Below are 22,695 nucleotides of genomic sequence, written 5' to 3'. Positions count from 1 at the left end.
TTCTCTCTCTCTCTCTCGCTCTCACTCTCAGTCTCGCTCTCTCACTCTCTGTCTCTCGGTTGGGCAGAATGTTACTCTGATGTGTCAGTGGGTGCTATTTCACAAGGCCAGAGATAGCTGTCCGTTGCCTGGGGCAGCAGCAGACAGTCGAGAGTGTTTTAATTCAATGACTGCATCTGCCTCTCCTCCTCCCATAACTCAAGCGACTGATGCAGACACACACCTGCACACATGTTCGCACACACACACACGCACACACACACACACACACACACACACATTCACACCGATACTCTTGAAAAAAGGTTAAGCATATGTATTGTTCATGAACAAGAATTTGAATCTCTATCGAAGGGTGGGTTGAGGAAAAGACTTGGCTCACTTGTTAAATTTGCATAGATGGCCATTGAGGATAGGTAGATAATAGACAAGAAGGAGGAAGTGGTGATAGGAAGAGGGAAGGTAAGCAAGATGGCATTAAAGAGGTAGATCTTCATGTGTCTACTTATTCAAAGCATATGGTCATATGGCCTGGGCCCGCCCTTCAGCAAAATATTTTGGTCACATGGTGCTTAGCACATGGTGTAGGCCAGGTCGTGTACTGAGCTGGTCTCATGGCCAGCTTTCCCCTGCAGTGTGCAGTTATGTGCATAGTGGCAGCTTTACTGACTGGTATGTGACCACTTGAACAGAAGTCCTTTTGACTACACAAATGAAGGACTCTCTGAAATCCTCAGGGCGGTTCATCGCCTGTGCATTTCCAGATCAAGAGAACGTTGTTGTGTTCACGTATTAATGCTCAGCGGGGGAGCCTGAGATCTCATTCCCGGGATCGCCGTTTGCAATTACAAATAAGAGATGAGCAAATATTACCACCGTTCACGAACATTTCTACAAACGCAGACTTCTGTAGGTTTCATTGGTTCATGTAATTCGTGGAATGACTGCTAAGGGTTAGCGGAGTATACATATGTGAGTAATGCTATTGGCGATAGAAGAAGAAGGAGAAGGTGGTCGAGCTGTGGCAGTGTGGAGCAGAGTGCAGGAAACCGTGTGGGCGAGTAGGCCCCAGTGGTGGGGCGCTCTCCAGCTCCACACTTTCTGGAGGGAAGCAGGCGACCAGGGCAACAGGAACTCCACCTCGTTGGATAAACATATGATCTCAGGGAACGGGTGCAGGCACTGGAACCTGAGGTGGGTGGGTCCAGAGAGAGGGAGACTGAGCGAGAGAAGGAGAAAAGATAGAATTTATGTGGATTTTATGTATGTCTCATTTATATGACATGTTTGAGGGCATTGTCATATATTTTTGCATAAACGCAACCAGTACCATGAGCCTATTGCAGATATGTTTAAAAGGAAAATATAGAACATGTAAAAATAATGAAATAAATGCCATTCAAATAGTTAAGAACCGATGACTGTTGAGATACCACCCTTAACAGGGAGAGGAAAGCCTCCCACCTGCTCTGTAAAAGTCACTGATTGCGGGCACGTAGTAGCCCCACCCACTTTGAGGTTTGTGAGGCTCCACCCACTTCTTGTGTCAGTCTGCAGTGCTGAGCTCATCCAACCATCAGTTGAGCTTTATTGGCATGATGAGTGTACACTCACGCTGCCAAAGCAAGCGCAGAAAGAAGAAAATAAGAACATGGAAAAAATGGAACAAGGGAAAAGAAATTCCAATAAAATACACCCTCCCTCCCTCTCTCTCCCTCTTTTTGTTTCTCCCTGTTTTTATCTCTCTCCACCCTTCTTTCTTTCCCTCAGTCTTTGTTTCTCCTTCACTACTTCTTTTTTCTCTTTGCCCATTGTCTCTCTCCCTCTCTCTCACCCTCTCTCCCTCTCTCTCTGTCTCTCCCACTCTCACTCTCTCTCTCTCTCCCTCTCTCCCTCTCTCTCTCTCTCTCTCCCCCCTCTCTCTCTCTCTCTCTCTCTCTCTCTCTCTCCCCCCTCTCTCTCTGTCTCTCTCTCTCCCTCTCTCTCTGTCTCTCCCACTCTCTCTCTCTCTCTCTCCCCCCTCTCTCTCTCTCTCTCTCTCTCTCTCTCTCTCTCTCTCTCCCCCCTCTCTCTCTGTCTCTCTCTCTCCCTCTCTCTCTCTCCCCCCTCTCTCTCTCTCTCTCTCTCTCTCTCTCTCCCTTTATGCTTGGCCCTCAGACTGAGTGGAGTGCCGTCGCGCGGGCGCTCCGGTGTCGCTCGCCCCTATCGGCTTACCCGCTCCCGCCGTTCCAGAACCGCGCTCGGGCCACCGGGACAACAGGCCGATTGAGCCCAGAACAGGCCCCGCTTATTCTCCTCATCGCTTCCCCGTCGGGCTCCGGCTCCCCCCGCTCACGTTACCGGCCCCCAAACAAAGAGGCCCCTTTTGTTCGCCCGGCGGTCTGAGGCCCAGCCTGGAACGGGCTGTTCCCCCTTCTCCGGTTCTCCTACTGGGGTTCTGCACTGAATGACTGCTTATCTGTTCCATGACCTGGTCAAGGGAAAACTGCATGTGTAGTTTTGTCCACTTTTACAACTGGGTCTTCACTGAAGCAGTTCAGTTTGAGCACCTTCTTTGTGGGTATGACTGGCTTTCCCAGCATTGGGTATTGAACCTGCAAACCCCTTGTTCTACGATGCGGCTGAAATGAATGTTATGAGAGAAATGAGTTGGCAGCGGTGTGGTGTAGAACAGGGATGGCTACCCCCGGTCCTGGAGAGCCATACGGTCTCAGGGTTCAGCTCAGCATGTAACTGAGAAATTAGAATAGCTGGATACACAGTTAACTCACCTGACCCAGTTTCCTGGGTCTAAATTAGTTGGTGTTGTTATGGTGACAGACAGAGAGCAGCAGACCCTGTGGCTTAACCAGCACTGGTAGCTGTTTTGGAGGATGGACCAGATGGTTGTGGGCTTCATTCCCAGGTGGGGAAACTCTGTTACAGGAATACAAGCACATGTTTTAGTAGCACCAAATCATGTACTCACATTCATATTCTCATACCTTATGATGATATCTCTCGCAAAACCAGTTTATGTACACTGCAGTGCATTTATCTTTGACCGAAGGCCTTCTTTATCACAGTGTGGTGGAGCCCACAGACCCCAGTGCAGCTCCTTTTCTGTACAATTCACAGCTCTGACGTGATGAGAACTTGATATGTGTTTACCTGGCCTGTGTGTGTGTGCGTGTGTGTGCTTGTGTGTGTGTGTGTGTGTGCCTGGGTGTGTGTGTGTGTGTGTGTGTGTGCATGCATGCACGTGTGTGTGCCTGGGTGTGTGTCTGTGTGTGTGAGTGTGTTTGGAATGTTCTGCTGGTGTTTCCTCCGGGGTGACCCTGCAGCATGTCTGTGCTTATAGTCAGCGTGCCGGAGTTCCGGAGGCTGGCATCGGAATGGGACTGTGGCTGGTTTCGTGGTTCCCACGATGGGGCAGAAATCGTGGCCTGCTCCCCCACTCTGTTATCTCCTTGAGAATTATGATCTGACCCAGGGAAAAAAAAAAACCACTCATCATCACAAATGACTCCATTATCTTCCTCTGTCTGTTTACATCACAATACAAATGATCCTTTTTTTTTTTTTACAGCTAAATGCTCCCTGAGCTGCTTTTGGTTAAAGACCATCAAGGGTATTCTGCAAGGGAATGAGCAGATAACCTTCTCTGATTGGATGCATGGATGTTACGATTTTACATATTAGCCATATGCTTGGAATGTCTCACTCAACAGGGAATTCATGCAGTGTGATAAATAATTGTTGAGTTATAATGCCTTTTTGCTGGTCTTTTTTTTGTGCAGTTGGATTGTGCAAAAGTACCCTGGGGTGCTATTTTGGGACGACTCCAATGCTGTATAAAAATTTGCACAAAACCGTTTTTCATTGGCAGGACTGACTCCCTAGTAATCAATCCTAAGTCACTGGGCAGAGCCTGCTTTTGATTAGAAATGAGTTCAGCAGTGTAATGTTGCCATTTCCATATTTGAGTTTGGAGATGTACGCCATGATGTTTTTGTCAGGTGATGTGGCCTGCCCTTGCAGCTAATCCTTACACGCCTACACCTATAGCCGCATTACCTCAAAAAGAAACCAAAAAAGAAAGCCAGAGGATAGAAGGTCTGGAGAGGTGGGCCTTCAGTCTGGGTTGGAAGATAAGTAGAAGTTTCTGCTGTTTTAGATGCAGTAGAGGGGTACTGTAAACCCCCCCCCCCCCCAGGGGAGGTTCATTCCACCGCTGGGGGGCCAGAACAAACAGGATATGTGACCAGGAAGTGCAGGCGGCAGGGGGCCAGGGGAAATACGCCGGAGGTTGCGGAACCACTTAATGAAAATCGCAGGGCCGTTGGCCCGACGACACAGGAGAGATGCCCTGCTATTAAACATTAGCTTATCTGAATATTGACTTGTCTTCCGTATTGGAGTCGTACAGTGATATTTCCAGCTTGAGATAGGAGGGAATTTGTTGCCGTGGGTTACCAGGAGCTGCAGGCCAGAGCTTTGGTCATCTGCATTGCGCAGCGTCCTTCAATTAAGGAGCATGGAGACGAGTGTGTGTGCTCTGATACGAAATGACCGCCATCGCTGCGACTTTATGCTCCACTGTCACACTTCACCTTCCGCTAGCGCAGGCACTCGATTGACCAGAGGGGGCGCTGCTCGTTGGTGAGATGCAGTATCTACCAACTGAATCCTTCCCTCCTTTGTCAACACTCATGTACATTTCTGCCCTTTTTTCTGTTGCCATGGTCTATTGGCACAGAGATTTTCTTCTATTACAGGCATTTAGCTGACGCTCTTATCCAGAGCGACTTACACAACTTTTAATGTATTTTCTTTTTTTTTTTTTTTTTTACATAGACTACATTTATACTGCTGGACATGTTCAGAAGCAATGCAGGTTAAGTGCATTGCTCAAGGGTACAACGGCAGTGTGTCCGGGAACTGAACCAGTGGCCTTTACAAGTTTACAAGACCAGCTCCTTACCCATTATGCTACACACTGTGACCGTGTCTCAGTGGCAGTCCTGAGGCTCACGGTGGAGTGAGGCCGTGCGCGAGGCCATACCGCCGTACTGGCCGTGTGAAGGCATCCGGCGCTGCTGAGACCACCTGCCTGCCCTTACGGCGTAAACAGGAAGTCGGACACCGATGTCGAGCGCGGCTGTTGACGCGAATGTTAGCGTGAGCCTGGCCAGCCGGCTCTGTTGACCTAACAGCGCACGCCATTGCGTGCCTGTCTTTTCCGTTTCTCTCTCTCTCTCTCTGCAAGCTTCCCATCCTCTCTTCAGTCCCAGAGCTCTCCCCTTCTCCTCCATCGGGAGTCACAGAGCCAGACGGAAAGTCCTGGGCTGTCTGGTTATTGCGGCTGGCACATGACACAAAATGTCCGTAGTGCTTTCTTTCACCGTCCTTTTAAAGAGATGAAAGATGAGAGAGAGAGTCTTTTTATTTGAGAGAGGACAGTTCTTATTTTCATGTGTGATTACTGTTCATTCATTTCTAGTCTTTGATGTTATGTATTGTTCATTGTTAGATGTATGCCCTTATTTTAATACTGCATTGAATTGAATTGAATTGAATTGAGAGAGAGGGTGGGGAGAGAGAGAGAAAGAGGGAGATACATTTTTATTTGTCTCAGTTGAATTATTTGTCATTTATCAGTTTGCTGCCTTATCAGTCTTTTATGTTTGGTACTGTAAGATGAATTTCCCCGGCGGGAATTCATAAAGTACATTCTTTTCTCTTCTGGTGCAATTTTTTTGTTGTTGTGGAATGCTCCAATTCAGAGAAGGCCGATGCCTGGAACATTGTGCAACCCATGGGTCTGTATTTAACAGCTGGGGCACAGCGCGTCACACAAGCGTAGCTGGATTCGAAGCCGCGGGCCCTCAGGCTACGTGCCGCCTGTGATTGTTAAACATGTTTGGGCTGTAAGCAGCGTTTGAGGTGAGGTTGTAAACCCTTCTCTGTGTTTGCCCTGGGCAGAGCCGCTGGGTCCTGGGCCAGCCTGGGATGTGGTAGAACCAGCCGGGGCTGGGAGGGGAGCGGAGTCTGCGTTAGTCCCTTTGAGGTGGCTCGTTCACGCACTCCTGTGAGGAACACGGTGGGAGGGATATGCCCTGGGCAGCAGACGGGATAGGTCCCTGCCTCTCCTCTGCAGTGTGACCCCTGCCAGGGCCCAGGGGACTGGTGCAACCAGAGACCACCTTGCCAGTGTTCTGTAACTTCCTGGGCCCTCCTGGCTCCTGATTGGTCCCGTGCGGCAGAAAGGGAAGGAATGTTTCTCCATCTCTTATTCATCAACCTTGTGATGTCACAAAGGAAAGGAATGTTTCTCCTGCTCTTGTTCCTTAACCTTGTGATGTCACAGGTGCGGAGGCTGACCTAGCCTCAATCCGGCATGCCTTCACGTCTCTGGCTCTAGTCCAGGGGGCGGGAGAGCCGGCCGGCGTAAAGGCCACATTCCTGCTTCTCTTTCTCTTTCCATGTCTCTGTCTCTCTCTCTCTGCTTTCGTCACTGTGACCTCACAGGGCTATTAATAGATTTGCGGGATAACGCATTTGTTCCATCACGCACAGGCACAATGGTCCCCGCTGCCCGCCCCTGCCGCTGTCAGGTGCTAATGAGGTCTGCACGCTGACGTCCCCCAGCCGACGTTTCCCGGGCAACGGCTCGTTAAAGACCTCTAAGGCGGTCCCTGTCAGACCGGAGTTCTTATTAACTTTCCAGGACAGTCTGTCTGTTGTTTTACTCTTCGCTATGAAGACAAGTGCAACTTTTTTACAGGGGGAAGCACATAAGCGCTGTTAACGAGGCGTTTAGACGTGAACTGCACTCGGACGGTGGGGAAGTTGCCTTGTTTAGGTGTTTACGCAAATGGGAGGGTGTTCATGCTGGGTAAACCGACGAACACCTGGCAAGAAAGATAAGACAAGATGTGAGACGTTTATGGCGTAGTTCCCCATTGTTGATTATTAATCACTTCTGTGCCACGCCGTAATATAAATGTATATTCATTTGTTAATTTTTTAAAAACATTTTGTTGTTCATGCATCTGTGCATATAGTCTTTGCCTTGGGGCCAGGTGCAGGTTCTGCTGTAGCTGTTTGACCCGTTTACTGAGGCAGCTACAGTGGTACAGCAGACAGATTTTTGTTCTAAAGAGGCTCCATGCATGTCTTCTCCCTGTCCCATGAGCCTTTGCCCCATCCCACAATCCCTAGCCTGCCACCTGTCAACCCTCACCAGTTCTCATTTCACTAATTATACCTTGAATAAGAGCAAGAATCTGCTGTGTGTCCAATCAGCACCCATCATGCTCTATTGGGTTTGGGCTGCACTCGAGGACTAGTACAATCTAGGACAGCAGGGAGCTGTGTGGACAGACCGTATTATGGGAATCTGTGGAATGCAGATTTTAACAGGATTTATGTAGCACAGAGTTAATTTGAGCATGTGACTGTATTTTTGCTTTGGGTTAATTAGTAGTTGGCCTGTTAATGAGCATTTAGGGCAGTGGTGGCCAATCATGTGTGCCATGGAGGACTGAGAGCACGCAGGTTTTCATTCTAACCAGTCACTTCCCCTGCTGATTCCACTAATTAACACACCTTCAACCAGAGAGGAGGGAACTAATTAGTGAAATCAGCAGGTGAAGTGATTGGTCGGATTGCATAAAACCTGCATAGTCTTGGCTCTCCATGGCTGATGATTGGACGCCACTGATTTAGAGTTATAGTTTTATTTGAAGTTTGAAAAAAAAAAAAAAAAGTTCAGCTCTCCACAGAAATGTTCTATGCTCTTTTCTTTACTTCTAAAAATTTTAAATGAATATGACTCAGAGGAAGCGTACGGTTCAAAGAACCTGTGGCGTATGGCAGATGGCGGGCGGAGGATGACGGGTCTTGTACCACACGCTTTCGTTGGGTTTACGTCAGTCAAGGTGACCTTTGAGGAGATGTTCCTGGCATGCCTCCTCCACATTTGAGTTTGCGTGATGGATTCTGAACTGAAACCTGGGCCGTGTCTGAATTAGCACACTTGCCTCCTATTGAGTATACACTTTGCGTGCAAGTTGTATAAATCAGCACACTAGCCTACTATTGAGTATACAAACTTGTATACTCAATAGTAGGCTAGTGTGCTGATGTGGATATGGATCTGGTGTTCTTCTTTGTCCTGTGCAGTTAGACCCCACCCCCCGACCCTGTAATCCACTCAGCTGCAGTTCCTGTCTTGGCCAGCCAATAAAGGCTCTTTTGATTGGTCAGTCGGCGAAGGGCTTCCTTCCGGCTCCTATTACAATGCTTCCTAACGTGTACATTACCGCGATGAGCGCTCTCCCAACCTTGACCCTGATTCGTATCACTCCTCACAAAAAGGCTGAAACTGATCCAAGGTCACAGGGGCGGGGCTTGTGAGAGAAAGGAGAAAGGAGAAGGTAAGAAAGCAGGTCAGCTGACCACGATCGCTCACGTGTTCGGTGTCTGGCAGCGCACTGGCTGATGACATCATCCTGAGATCTAAGAACGAGGTAATGCTATCCGGGTACCTCTCTCTAGGGCAGGTTAAAATGCTTATATTTTAACTCTCCGAAAGCAGATTCCATTGCAAAGTGACATTTTATTGAGAATATTCAGGCTCGTTCATTTATCGAACGCTCATATCCAGGCTGACTTAACGGGCAGTCATGATATGATGCGTGAATTGTACGTCACAGGGACCAGCACCAAGACTGACAATGGCATTGGTACAGAACAACCGGTACTACAGCAAATATCCCTCGTGCTGAATCCCAAACAGTGTTTGTCTAACATAAAGACGAACAGCAGTGAACTAGAAAAAACAAAAAACGCTTTCATCCGCAGTAAGTGTGACTCCACGATACATAAGCGAGCGTAGAATGCAGAGCAATGATCCAGATGAGTAATCTTGCCTTAAAGCACAATGAATAGACTTTGAACTGGATTACTGGCCCACCCGTACGCTACCCTTCTTTGTGTGGACAGTACGTAATTTGTTGGTCAGATATTGGCCCACCTGGGCGAAGGCATGAGCTGAAACGCTGGTAATTTTCCATTTCTGAATAGATACACGATGGAGATAAGAGAACAAAGCCTTCCTGATGGTATTTATGTGATTTGTTTGCGCCTCGTTAATTTGGCGGTGTGTTCCTTCCTCTCTCACTTTCTCACTGCGCTCTTTCTCACGCTGTGCACAGGGTTCTGCATTTTCTGCACACTGTTTATTAACCAGTGTATGGATGTATGGATTTTACTTGTGTAAACAATGTCAAAGCCTTCTTAAAATATGCATAACTAGTACGTAGTATTCTGTTATTAGTGCTGTCAATCCGTGGGTACAGGTTTGAACATTTTGAATATGTGCAGTAAGCGTCTAAATAATATGGATTTTCCATCTCAGTGACAAAAAGGATCAGTCAATAAGTTGGGTGGGCAGCCAGTTGCATAGCCCTGTTGTGCAGTATGATGTTCAAAGTCCTGGATGCTGTACTTTATGGCCACAGGTTGAGGGCCGTACCACCGTGCCCAGAATGAGAGAGTTTCGCATCAGTTGTCTCTGTTGAAAAAAAAAAAAAAAGGTTTGAGAGAATCTCAAAGGAAGTGCCTGGGTGTGGTGGGGACTTTGAGTGTTGGGGGGGGGGCGGGGGGTGGGGGGAGCCCTGAATGAGTCTCTTCTCACGCCCCCGGGGACTGTTTTTAACTCCTCCCTTGTCGTGCTTTGGTCTGAGCCCACAGGCTGTTGTCTCTCCACAGACATGCCCCCGCCCCCCCCCCCCCTAGTCTCAGAGACCTGGGGCGGGGGGATGGCTCCCAATTTGTGATAACGTGTGCAAACGCGTGCACATTTGCAAGCACCTGTTAACAAAGGCCCTGATCTGTCCAGAACTTGCATGCTGGGATTCACTGTTGACAGACTAGCACTGTGCGGGATGGGCACATCATCCTAACCTGTTAAAGCCCAGATCCATTTTTACAAAAAAAGAGTGGTTTCATGGAGAAAAATCACAGATACACCAATAAAAATCAACCGGCAAAGAAGCAGGTCCCAGTGTTTGCACTGTGATTTTAGTGTAATTAGGCCCAGTGTGCTTAGACTTTGGAACTGCTTAGCTGAAGGTGTAAGCAGCACCAGTCTCATGATGTGCAAGTCAGGTGACGCCCCAGAAAATAAAACCAAGGGCTCATGGGAAGGTCCTCAGGCCCTGGGGAGGGAGGCCCCTCCCAACTCAGGACACCGGGTCATCTGCGCATGGGCCTGAGGGAGGTAGAGCGAGTGTGTGTGTGTGTATGTGCGTGCATGTGTGTGTGAGAGAGAGTGAATTTGAGAGAATGTGTGTATAAGAGAGGTGTGTGAGTGTTTTTGCAGGGGTCTATTTGCACATTAGCCTGTGAGAGAGAGAGACAGAGAGAGAGAAAGAGAAAGTGTATGTGTGTGTATGTGTGTTGGGGGAGACAGAGAGAGATGTTGATGTAGGATGTAGATAAGTTTTGTGACTTGTTTTGTTCTTGATTTCAGTTGTTTGTGAAATATACATTTCAGTTGTATGTGATGAAACTAATAAAACTCTTGAACTGAAAAAATGGAGAGAGGAGAGGTGATGTGTTCACGTGTGAAAGGGACAGGTGTCTGTATGAAAGAGGGTATGTGGTGTGTGTGTGTGTGTGTGTGAAGGTTTGTACATGTGTATATGTTAAGTGTGTGTGTGTGTGTGTTGGACTTTGAGGCGACTGGTTTTCTTTTCTCTGTTACTGGATGGTGGCCTGCATTCTTTCTAAGTGAGCAGTGCAGGAGAGAGGCGTGGGGATGGGGGGCGGGGGGTGGGTAGGGGGTGGGGGCGGGGGTGAAAGACCTCATTGTCTGAGTGAATGTGGAACACACGTAAATCATTCCTGCTCCCCTGCCTGTGGAAACATGACCCCTGTCTGCCCGCCGGTCAGAGTGGTTAAGGTGCTACGTTTCCTCCAGGTTTTCACTGCGTTACGTTAGCGTTGTGAGAACTGCGCGTGCTAGCTTGGGCTCCAGGACCGCGGCGGACCCTGTCTGAGTCCTTTCAGAGGGCTTTCGTCCCCCTGGCGTAGCGCCACAGTGACAATAGCGCCGCATTGTTGTGAAGTTCACCGCTGCGTGACGTAAAATGGTCATTCGGGCTTTCAGAGACAAAGTGCCAGGGTGCTGTGGCAGACCCACCGATCTCATTACCTGGCTGTCATTGCAATTTCCTTTGTTTCCTTTGTGTCAATCACTCTGGAAGGGAGATTCCCTGGGGCAGGAAGTTCAAAATAGAGACTTCCTGCCATTGAAAAACACCAGCTCAGCTGACACTCTTCATGCCAGTATCGTTGGCTTTGCTCTGTTCTGGACCAGGAAAGTGTCCGAGGAAAGTGTTCTCCTCCAAGCGGCATTAGTGGACCAGAAGGGGGCGGTGTTCCCTTCGGACCGAGCTCCACTACCAAGATGGACCACTGTGCTGTAGGATATGCTGTTTTTCAGATGTGATGTTAAACCATGGCCTTAACTCACTGGTCATTAAACGTCCCATGGTACTGTTTACAAAAAAAACTTAAAAAAATAAAAACTATGGATATTAACCTCAGTGTCCTGGTATTCCCAATAACTGATGGATCACGGGCCACCTGATCATATCCCTTACATCCGATTGGCTACGCAGTCCTTACCTGCTTTGCATCCCCAAGCAATCCCTTTAAATGAGAAAGACCTCATAACTGCATGTTCCCATTGATACAAGAAATGCACATAGACTATATGTTTAGTTCTGCAGTTGATTTTTGGTTGATCCACTCGGTGCTATGGACTAGCTCGTTGTTTGGCTTTGCAGTTACGGCGAATTTACCTGGCGCGGTCTGCTTTGTCGTTGTTATTATTCGGCTTAAAGTCTCTGTGAGAGTCTCAATGCAAGTGCGAAGCAGATAGGCGGACCGCGGAAACGGGGAACGGCGTCATGTGACGGAAGCGGCCGGTGCGCGCTCGCCGCGGCTCGTGCCCGGGGCGTTAGCGCTCCGCTCTCCGCGAGGAGGAGGGAGCCGTTCGGCTGAAACGACCCGTGTGTTTTTACTGGCGCCTCCGGTCGCGCGTGAACGCCAAGCTCTTGGCTACGGGTCAGCGCCGCAGATTGTGCTGGTGTTGACACGGGCAGCGATGCCCGGGCCTCTGTTTTCTTTTCTGACTCAAAACAGGATGTTTGACTCAGAGGAGGGCTGGCGAAGCGTGTTTCGCGCTGTGGGGCCTGCTCGTCCGGAGAGGCGTTGGTATTAGCCATCGCCGCTGAAGAACCTTAGATCTGAGTCTGAAACTCACAACCCTCCCTGTACAAATCCAGCCCCTGGCCACTGCTCTACAGTGCTACATGCACCTAGGCTGTGTCTTGTTCAATTGGCCTGTAAGACTGAAACTTAAAGGGCAGTTTAATTGTGATTGTGGACGAAGAACCGGGAGTTGATTGGGCAGCTTGGTTTCATGCAACCAAACATGGGCGGAGCCTTCATTGATAGGTGGAGCCAGTGATTGATAGCTTATATTACCTTGATTATTAAATGATTCGCTTCATTTATCATGAGATTAATGACACAAAATCACTCCTACCACCATGACAAAACGAACTGTGAGATACTATAATATGCTGTCAGATAAGGTGATTAAGACAAACATTTTCTGCCGCATTGTGAGTCTGTTTTAGGAACACACTATCAAGCCGCCTGTGTTTTTTAGGTGTCAGATTGAGTTGCACTGGTCAATGTTGCCGCAAATGTGATTGGCTAGAGTGCTAACTGAAATAGATGCCCTGCAGGGAACTGTTAACGTAGTCATAATAACTGACCATTCGTAGAACTGTTCCTATCAGCCTCTGTGGTTTTATGCAGACCATAGTTATGGTATTTCCTGTACGTGACAGGAAGTAGCCCTCAGCTGTGGCTGAAGCGAGGGCTTTGGCTTGGTTTTCACTTGTGTTTCCCCCTCGTGTTGCCATGTGGCAAATTTGAGGATTTCGACTGCGTTCGACGCTGAGTTAACCCCAGGACCCGCGACCGAATCGGCGTAGGCACGGCTGCAGGTCCCCCGTGCATCGCAGGAAATCCCGGCTTTCGTGTGGCCAGGGGCGCCTTCCCGCGGCAGCCGGGCCAGGGTTACGGAGGGCACCCGCGGCGAGATCGCGGCACGCCAGGTGAGCCTGGGCCGCGCCGGAAAGCGGAGGGCTGTTTATAATTCATAGGATTCATGATGGAGGCCTTAAGGCCAGAGATGGCAGTTGGGGAAACTCAACACCTGGCAACCCCAGAGGGCCCTTAGAGACACTCAGACACTCTCTCCGCCAGTAGCGTTCAATAACAGACCTGTTTACTCCTGTCTCTCCTCTACCCTGGAGGGAAGATGTATGGACTGTAATTATGATCGACAGACCCCGCTGACCAGATGAACAGGTGGCATCATCGGTACTTGATCCATCAATCTTTAATGCCATACACATCCATTAATTATGCATTTTATCATAGGCTGATTTCTATTTTCTATCTGTAAGAATAATGCTGTTATTTTTTTTTTAAATCTGTTAATTTTAGCATGTTTTACTGTTAATTCATTGGTCAGATGAATTAGCAGTTGTTGTTCCGCTAAGACAGCGTTGTTTAAGTGGTAAGTCTTCCCTGGGGCCGGATGTGAAGCTGACAGTAGTCACAGCGAGTCAGCGCAGCAGAGGGGGAGGGGCGCTGGGGTGCTAGCGTGTCGTGACAGGATATGCTCTGAATGAATGGCTTCTGACTGAGGGGGTGGTCCTGGAGGACAGGTACATTTTTACCTGGGAAATGCACTCTTTCCTGTTCGCCCACACCCCGCCGTCTCACTCATCTGTCATGTTTGGGGGCATGGTGGGCCCCTGACTGTATCCCACTCACTGGAGTTATGGTTGGTTATGCCTGCAGTCATATCTGCATATATAACCACAATCATACTTGTGGACACAATATTTGGCAACATATCACAGAGACAAAGTAGGCTTCATCTGTATGTGTTGGGTTAGGGGAGAGAATAATTTGAGCTGTGTTGGGTAAGGGGGGGGAAAACTTTGAGCTGTGTTGGGTAAGGGGAGGGAACATATTGAGCTGTGTTGGTTAAGGGGATAGAACACTTTGAGCTGTGTTGGGTAAGGGGAGGGAACACTTTGAGCTGTGTTGGGTAAGGGGAGGGAACACTTTGAGCTGTGTTGGTTAAGGGGAGTTAGGGATTGAGTTGTTGAATAGTAGCAGTGTTGATCAGGAGAGGCGAGGTAAGCAGTAGCAGTAGCAGTAGCAGTAGTAGCAGCAGCAGCAGCAGCAGTAGCAGTAGCAGCAGCAGCAGCAGCAGCAGCAGCAGCAGAGGTAGCGGTAGCGCTGCCCATAGAAGGGTGTGGAGTGCGTGTTGTTTGGCAGAAACACATCCTGCCTCCTGGCCTTGTACTGTGTGTCTTTGTTTCGTCTTTGTGTGCACCAGGGAGGGAGGGCTGCGGGGGTGTGCAGTTCGGGGCCAGCTCTCTTTTCCTGTAAGTGAGGATGCTGGGAGGGAGAAAGCCGGGATATGGGGTGTTGTGTGTGTGGGGGGAGGGGGGGGGGTGGTACAGACTAGAGCAGCACACGGACTTGAACATCTCTCACTGAATATTCTGCCACACTACCGGTCTGTAGGTTCCTCTTGCTTTTAATGACTCGCTATTTACATCCCATATGCCACACACACTGCAGCGGGGCCATTGTGGTCGAACAGACAAAAGTAGACCGGGGTTTTCAAAAACCGCAGAAACAGCAGCGCTCTCTTTCATTAGAGTTACAGCGTCTGTAGGCTTTTCAGAATGGTGGTGCAACCGCTGCGCTCTAGTGAGAATTGAGCTCCCCCCCCCTGCTGGACGGGAGGACTGCGCAGATTCGGGTTACAGGTGGGAGGAAGAGCGATTGTCTCCCCCTGTAAAGCGCGGGGCGCGTCCCGCCCTGGGCGCGTCCCGGCTTCCCGTGCGGATCCGCGGCGGCTGAATGGGAGGGTATAAAGTATTCAGGATCTGGGGCAGGTGAGACCGCGGGCCGCCGCGCTCCCTGCGTTTGACTGACATCATCACAAAGCCGCCGTGTTTGCGCCGGCGGGTCGGGTTTCCCCCGCGGCGGCCGGCGGCGTGTAACGGTCCACCGCCCCGCCCCCCCTCCCCCCCCCCCCCCCTCCGTTCTGAGTATCCCACCGCCGCCCCCGCTAGCTTGGCTACCTTTTCTCCGACAGATGGGGCCGGCCGTTATTCATGAGCCTGTCACCGCGCCGTCTCGGTCAACGTCGGCGAGCGAGCGAGCGAGCGAGCGAGGGCCTTCGGCTGTCCCGCCACGCTGGGCCCGGGGGTCGGCGGAGCCTCCCCTTTTCCTGTTTTTGTTACGCTCGAGGCGACCTGCCCCCAGCGCACAGAGGGCTGCTGGGAATTGTTGCGATTGCGCACTGGCTTTGATTATCGAGTATGGATGAGGTGTTACTGGGAGGTGTTGTAGAACGTGGACATGTAATGTAGTGGTTTGAGAGCTGGGCTTGTAACTCACATGTTTCCTGGTGGGGATTGTTGTACCCTCCAGCAAGATCATTTCCTCAGTAAATATCAAACTGCAAACGGGTTATATCCGGGGAATGTAAGTTCACTAAATTACTGTGGGTAAGTGCATCTGAATGCCTGTAATGTAATATGATTTGAGTTAGTCATTTCAATTTAGTTGGAAATGACAAACGGTGAATAAAAAAATGCTTGCCTTGAAATGAATGGCAAAATGCCACCGTAGTTGGACTGAATGTTCCTGAAAGCTCTTTAATGGTCATTCACCAGGAGTGACTTAGCGTTTCCCTGCAGTGCTGCTTGCTACATGTGGCCAACCATAACTCTTATAAAAAAAACTTTTAACAAATAAATGGAAGTGCCATTTTTTCCTTCACAAACACAGTTTGGTGAGTTACTCTAGCTCAGCTAACCAAACTGTGTAGCATGGTGGATAAAATAGCTGACATTTCCTTTTAAATCACAATGAAGGTCTGACGTTAACTGAATGCAGGCCTATGTCTGGGTAGAGCTGGATTTGAAATGCACTTGTCTCTTGTACCTTCAGAGAAACACACCAGCTTCTCGCTCCAGAACAGAAAGATATTTATGGGCCTCTTGCCTCTCTTTAAACCCTCTGCAGCTGGTTAGGCACTGAAACCTTCTTCATGTCACACGTATGAGTCATTGTGAAGTCTCAAGGGGACAAGGCTTCCCCGAAATTACACATGGGGGGCCTCTCAACCACCCCCAAACCGCAAAAACCAGTCAAACTGAGTGTAAGCTGTGGGAACCATTGCAGTCATTGTGTGTTGAGCGACCTGTTTGCCTTTCACTCAAAATGCATCTAGCGATAGAAAGTCCAGGGGTCAGAAAGTAAAAGTCCTTCTATGTGTTCCTACCACCCATTAACTCAGCCGGCTGATTTCACTAATTAGTTCTACCTCCTGACTGAAGAATTGTGCTAATTAGCAAATCCAGGTGATTGGAACGAAATACTGGAGAGGACTTTCTACCCCTGCATGCGTCTAAGATAATTCATGTAGCTGAGCTGGGCCTGTTTGGTCTTTCAACATTATGCGGAAGCTGTGATGACAGAGCAATGTTGAGGACATGATGGCTATGGGTGGCATGGCCGTGACCTTTGACCTCTGACCCCTAACCCCTGTCTCCTCCCCCTCTGTCTGCCCGGCAGTTTCCGGAGTGTGGCTTCTACGGGATCTACGACAAGATCCTGCTCTTCAAGCACGACACGGGCACCAACAACATCCTCCAGCTGGTCAAGGGCACTGCCGACATCCAGGAGGGAGACCTCATCGAGGTGGTTCTGTCAGGTGGGCAACCGTGCTGTTCCTCATCCTCTTCCTCAGACGTGCCCAGCTTTATGGACAGGGTGAAGGAGCTGCCTCCTCCCCTCTCCCCCCTTCTGGCCCCCGTCTTCCGGTGTACGAGGCATGTCTCTGTAGTTCTTGTGCAGGTGTGATCACTGATCACTGCTAACTTCCATCTTTGGTTATTGCTCTGTTTTTGCCCCCCTTCAGTTATTTTTCTATGAACCGACAACATAAATAATACTAGTACAGTTATTTGACAATATTCGAAAGATGTAACATGATGTACACATATAATATTTTCTGCTATTGAATTCCTCAGTCTAGGAGTATTAACTGAGAAAGCAGGCAATATATTAGAAAAGTAATTCAGTGAATAAATAAATAAGTAAATCTTTTACGGATGTGCACAAAACTGAAAGCTCTCGCTCTGTGCGCCTCTTTGAATTTATCTCGAGGGCTCTGTTGTTTAATTGGAGCACATCTGTGGTGGTCTGAACTGCAGGGAACGCGGTGTGTGAGTTTGAAGGGTCTGTAACAGCAAGTCGCAAATCTCATCTCATAAGTACCCCAAGAAACCAGAAGTGCCCCTTCTGCTGTTCTACCCAGCACCTGTCCTTGTGTGAGTGTGTGTGTGTGTGTGTGTGTGTGTGAATAAGACAATCATGCAGAGAGAGAAAAGGAGAAAGACATAGAGAGCGCTTCCTTAATTAAAGTATTTGCGCACGAAAATGAGGAACCACATTTGCATATACGCAAATCGGCTGCGTGTAGGTGCTGCGTGTGTGCAGGGAGTTCATGGAGTGCAAAAGAGAAAGAGAATACAGAATGCAGAAAGGGAGCTGACCACTTAATATGGGCCAGAGGCAGCCCTGTGTTTGACTTCCAGGGCACTCAATTAAGGATTAACACCCACCCCCCTCTCTCTTTCTCTGTCCCTCTCTTTCGCCCTCTCTCCCTCTATCAGTTGAGTAAAATAGATTTTTAATGCTTTATTGTTTTCACGTATTTGAATATATTGGCAAAGATTTGTATAAACCCCTCCCCCACAGGAGACACAGGAAACTACAAAATAATAGGCTGAGGAATATATATATATTTTTTTTCATTATTTTGTGTATCTCTTTCTGTGTATGTATAATGTATTTATGAACGGTTTCGTACGTCTCTTTTTCTGTGTGTGCATAATGTATATATGAATGGTTTTGTACGTCTCTCTTTCAGTGTGTATAATGTATATATGAATGGGTTTGTACATCTCTCTTTCAGTGTGTATAATGTATATATGAATGGGTTTGTACATCTCTCTTTCAGTGTGTATAATGTATATATGAATGGGTTTGTACATCTCTCTTTCAGTGTGTATAATGTATATATGAATGGCTTTGCACATCTCTCTTTCTGCGTGTGTATAAGCGTATGTGTGTGTGTTCTTCTGGCCCGTAGCGGCCGCCACCTTCGAGGACTTTCAGATCCGGCCCCACGCCCTGAACGTGCACTCGTACCGCGCCCCCGCCTTCTGCGATCACTGCGGGGAAATGCTGTTCGGCCTGGTGCGACAGGGCCTCAAGTGCGACGGTGAGGATCCTCCGTCCGCCCGTCCGTCCGTCCGTCCGTCTGCCTGCCTGTCTGTCTGTCTGTATCTGCCTCTCCCATGGGGCGACATAGCTCAGGAGGTAAGACCGATTGTCTGGCAGTCGGAGGGTTGCCGGTTCAAACCCCGCCCTGGGCATGTCGAAGTGTCCTTGAGCAAGACACCTAACCCCTAACTGCTCTGGCGAATGAGAGGCATCAATTGTAAAGCGCTTTGGATAAAAGCGCTATATAAATGCAGTCCATTTACTATGTCGGCTCTGTGGAAGAATGCTCCTTTTTATGTTCTAACCACATGTTCTTTGGTCTGTTCCATGTTACAATGGTCTGCCTCCTGTGTTGGACACAGTATAACACCTAAGTGGTTGGACCACTTTCGTTAATGATATTAAGTAATTAAGCATTTTAGGTAAAACATAAATCTGTGGACACAGGTGAAGAGTTAATTGTCGATACACTGCGATACAATCCTTGCGTCATCAATGCTATTGTCGTATAAAAATAGTTAACAGTTTATTACTGTTTTTCTTGTACTTTAAAAAACGAAAGTAGTTTGCATCCTTTCTTTTTCTCAGTACCGTTTATTTAAAGCAGTCCAGTGCTTATTTGGAGCGCTCATTGTCTCCCCCTGCAGGATGTGGGCTGAACTACCACAAGCGCTGCGCCTTCAGCATCCCCAACAACTGCAGCGGCGCCCGCAAACGGCGCCTCTCCACGACCTCGCTGACCAGCAGCCAATCGCAGCGGCTCTCCACCACCGAGTCCCTCAGCAGCGTGTTCACCACTTCCGACGAAACGACTGGACTTGTGAGGTCACACACGCAGATGGTACCCAATCCCTCGTCCGAAGCACTTGCTCAGACCCCGAACGCCCTTCCTGGTCTTTAGACCCGCACCTGCTTTTAACAAACAAAATCGTTGCATAAATCATCATGAGTGAACAGAGTCAAACTTTTGATAGAAGACAGAAGAAATTGATTGAAATTGAACACACAGCAGCTCACAATCATTTGTAAAACTGGTGTGAATTGAAATTCAGTTACAATTCAAGTTGGGGCTACATCAATACAGTCTATTCAGGAAATGAACTGAAATTCACTTCAAGAATTGAAAAAAAAAATACATATGATATATATATTTTTTTGTCTACTTTTTAAAATATCTGAACTGAATTTCAGTTCATTTCCTGGCTTGAAATGGAATTGACCCCTGACCTGATTCAATTATGCAAAGCTGCTTTTTTAACGTAGCAGCTCAGCAGGCCCCTACAGGCTCCCAGGAGTAGTACGTGAGAGATGTGCCTCCCATCTGATTAGTGTCTGATTGTCTCTCTTGTGTTTTGTGCTGCTTGGCAGGTAGTCTGTGTGGAGAATGGTCACTGGCTGACCAGTAGGGGGTATCAGGGGAGGGCTCAGATTCAGCTGTAGTGAGCATGCTCATTTTGGTGTGAGCGTTAAAGGTTGAGAGGCGGCATGAGCGCCTGACACGATTACAGGTTCCCAAATGGGACAAAAAGGGCTGAAGCAAACAGTCACTGTAGGAGGTGTGAATGAATACTGTCTTGGGAAAAGGTCAAAGGTCATAGCCCGGATGGTCCAATGTGGTGTGTTGAACTCCTTTAATTCGTTAAGGCATTTGTGTCTCTCCCTCTCGCCTCCCCCAGCCCCGGACCCCCAGCGAGGCACGCCGCTTCTACACGGGACGTCCCGTCCACCTGGACAAGATCCTGATCCACAAAATGAAGGTCCCCCACACCTTCGCCATCCACTCGTACACCCGCCCCACCGTCTGCCAGTACTGCAAGAGGCTGCTGAAGGGCCTGTTCCGCCAGGGCCTCCAGTGCAAGGGTGGGTCACTCAGGGTCACAGGTCAAAGTGCAGAGGTCCCGTGGCGCAGTGCTACTCAACCACGGTCCTAGAGAGCCTCTGGGCGTGCTGGTTTTCATTGTTACTCAGCACTTAGCTGAATCTCGGCCTTTTCTTTGTGCTCCCATTGTACTTTGCTCCGGATAAGATCATCAGCTAAATGGCTAAAATGTAACTAGTGAATTAACACAGTTGATAACACAGTTAAACTCACGTCACCTGGTATCTTGGGTCTAAACAGGTCACTAATTTAAAGGAGTACGAAAACCAGCGGACCCTCTGGCTCTCTAGGGGGAGAGTAGAGGGATACTGCCATAGACTGACTCTGTAGTGCTGTACAATATTCCTATGTTATTTTTTAGCTTGCCTGATAGCATAATGCAAGGTAACTTGCGTAGCTTGCATTAGTATTGTATTTCCCAGGGCCTATACTGAAGAAATTCAGGTTTAAAGGTTCAGCATAGAACATGGAAAAATATAGATGCTGAATCCCCCGAGGGACATCTTATTTAAATTATGAGATCGAATAAACCTCCTGAAGACAGTCATTCCCAGTGCCCCCTATACAGGGTCAACAGCAGTACCCCACCTGGGATTCCATAGTCACGATCAGTCTCCTATAACAAGTGTCACAACACCACCCTCCCTCAGTAGCATGATCACAGTCATTAACACTGTCAGCACAACCAAATAAGTGGGTGTGGTTCAGAGGTGTTGGTGGCTAAATGATTTTAGCGCGTTCCTTTTTTTTTTTTTGCAGCCCCCTATTGTTTTAAACTACTGAAAGACGTGCTCAATCCTCACCCCCCCCCCCCCCTCCCCCTTCCCAAACTGCAGTGTATATTGGAACGGCCTCATCACCCTCCCAGTCCTGCCTTTGACTTGTGGACCTCATAAATAGCCCGTTCTCCTCGCCCGAATAAAAGGCTCATTAAACAGCCTCGTTTGTTTTGCCTTTTGCCTGCACTGTGTGGCCGGCGGAAAAACAGCCGAGGGAAACTCCTCCCCCCGTTTCTCCACCCCGACCCTGGAACAGGACGTACCCTTCAGCGCGCAGGGCAGACGTGGGAACAGAGCGCTCCTTTCCTAAACTCCCTAAAAAAAACCCCCCCGTCATTCAGACACAACCCCGCTCGCTCCAGCTCCAGCTCCTCTCGCCAGTTCCCCTTTAGCTTGCCTCCCAAACTCACCCTCATCCATCAGCTGGCCCTGCTTAGTGATTCCCGATTTGAAATGGTGGGTCATTAACCCAAAAGTCCTTCAAGTGTGTAACATTCTCCTCTCCCCCCTCACATTTAAATGACCCCCAGACGTCGCAAAATCCCGGGCGGTAAAACTTTACAATGTTACTGTTTTCCGTTAGCCTGTTCCCAGTTCCATATAAAGACATCCCCTCTGCTGCTCAGATGGATCGTTCCCTGACCCCCTTTGCACGTTGAGAGATATGAAACATTGGGCTGGTGTTACTGGCCCCCCAACCCCCCCCCCCCCCCCCCACACACACTCATAAATAATTATTCATAGCACATAATTTATGCTCCCTCAAACCTGAGAGAGAGAGAGAGAGTTAGTTAGTTTTTGTTTTCGTGTGTGATTACTGTTCATTCGTTTCTTTTCGTCTGCAGATTGAGTGGATTACGCTGCACAGATTAGGCGAATAATGCGTGTACACTCTGTTCTACTTCTCTATTGGGGATGCTTGTTGAATGTTGTTCTGCAGCATTTTAGGGGAAGTAACTTTTAATGTTTGCTTTTCGTTTCTCTTTCTGTGCAGATTGCAAGTTCAACTGTCACAAGCGCTGCGCCTACAAGGTGCCCAATGACTGCTTGGGAGAGACTATAGAAGGTAGAGGAGACAGAACATCTGAAGTGTCTGTGTGTTCCTGTGCTCTGAAACGAAGTTTCTACCTCAAATATGTGATTGAAATTTAGTGTGTAGTTTGTGTATGTGCTTCTGTGTGTGTGTGTGTAGTTTGTGTATGTGCTTCAGTGGGCATGTATTACTATCTTTGTGAGAACCAAATGTCCCCACAAGGATAGAAAGATGAGGAAAATTATGCAAGGTGGGGACCTTTTGCTGGTCCCCACAAGTTCAAGAGGCTGTTTTAGGGTTAGCACTTAGAGTTAGGGTTAGGGTTACAATTAGGTTAAGGTTAGGGTTAAGGTTAGGCATGTAGTGGTTGGGGTTAGGGTTAAGTTTAGGGTTAGGGTTAGAGGTTACGGGATGAATGTAAGTCAATGGTAAGTCCTCACAAGTATAGCAGTACAAACATGTGTGTGTTTGCGTGTGTGTAATTTGTGTTTTCTACTGAGCACAAGCAAATGGCTACCGTGTCTACTCTGCTCCCACCCCCTGCC

At 48.5% G+C, this 22,695-nt stretch overlaps 1 protein-coding gene across 1 annotated transcript in view; it reads left to right on the top strand.

Annotated features, from left to right (window-relative positions):
* Positions 1 to 22,695, top strand: part of prkd2 (protein kinase D2) — a 43,227-nt gene that overhangs the window by 9,114 nt on the left and 11,418 nt on the right. Inside the window, exons 2-6 of the mRNA XM_035385287.1 lie at positions 16,744 to 16,882; positions 18,326 to 18,457; positions 19,107 to 19,300; positions 20,136 to 20,319; positions 22,112 to 22,183. Coding sequence (XP_035241178.1) covers positions 16,744 to 16,882; positions 18,326 to 18,457; positions 19,107 to 19,300; positions 20,136 to 20,319; positions 22,112 to 22,183 — 721 coding nt within the window. The remainder of the gene's footprint in view (positions 1 to 16,743; positions 16,883 to 18,325; positions 18,458 to 19,106; positions 19,301 to 20,135; positions 20,320 to 22,111; positions 22,184 to 22,695) is intronic.

Source organism: Anguilla anguilla, chromosome 12, assembly GCF_013347855.1.
Source record: "Anguilla anguilla isolate fAngAng1 chromosome 12, fAngAng1.pri, whole genome shotgun sequence".
NCBI lineage: Eukaryota > Metazoa > Chordata > Actinopteri > Anguilliformes > Anguillidae > Anguilla > Anguilla anguilla.
The sequence above is the reverse complement of the archived record's forward strand: the minus strand, read 5'-3'. Positions and strand labels throughout refer to the sequence as shown.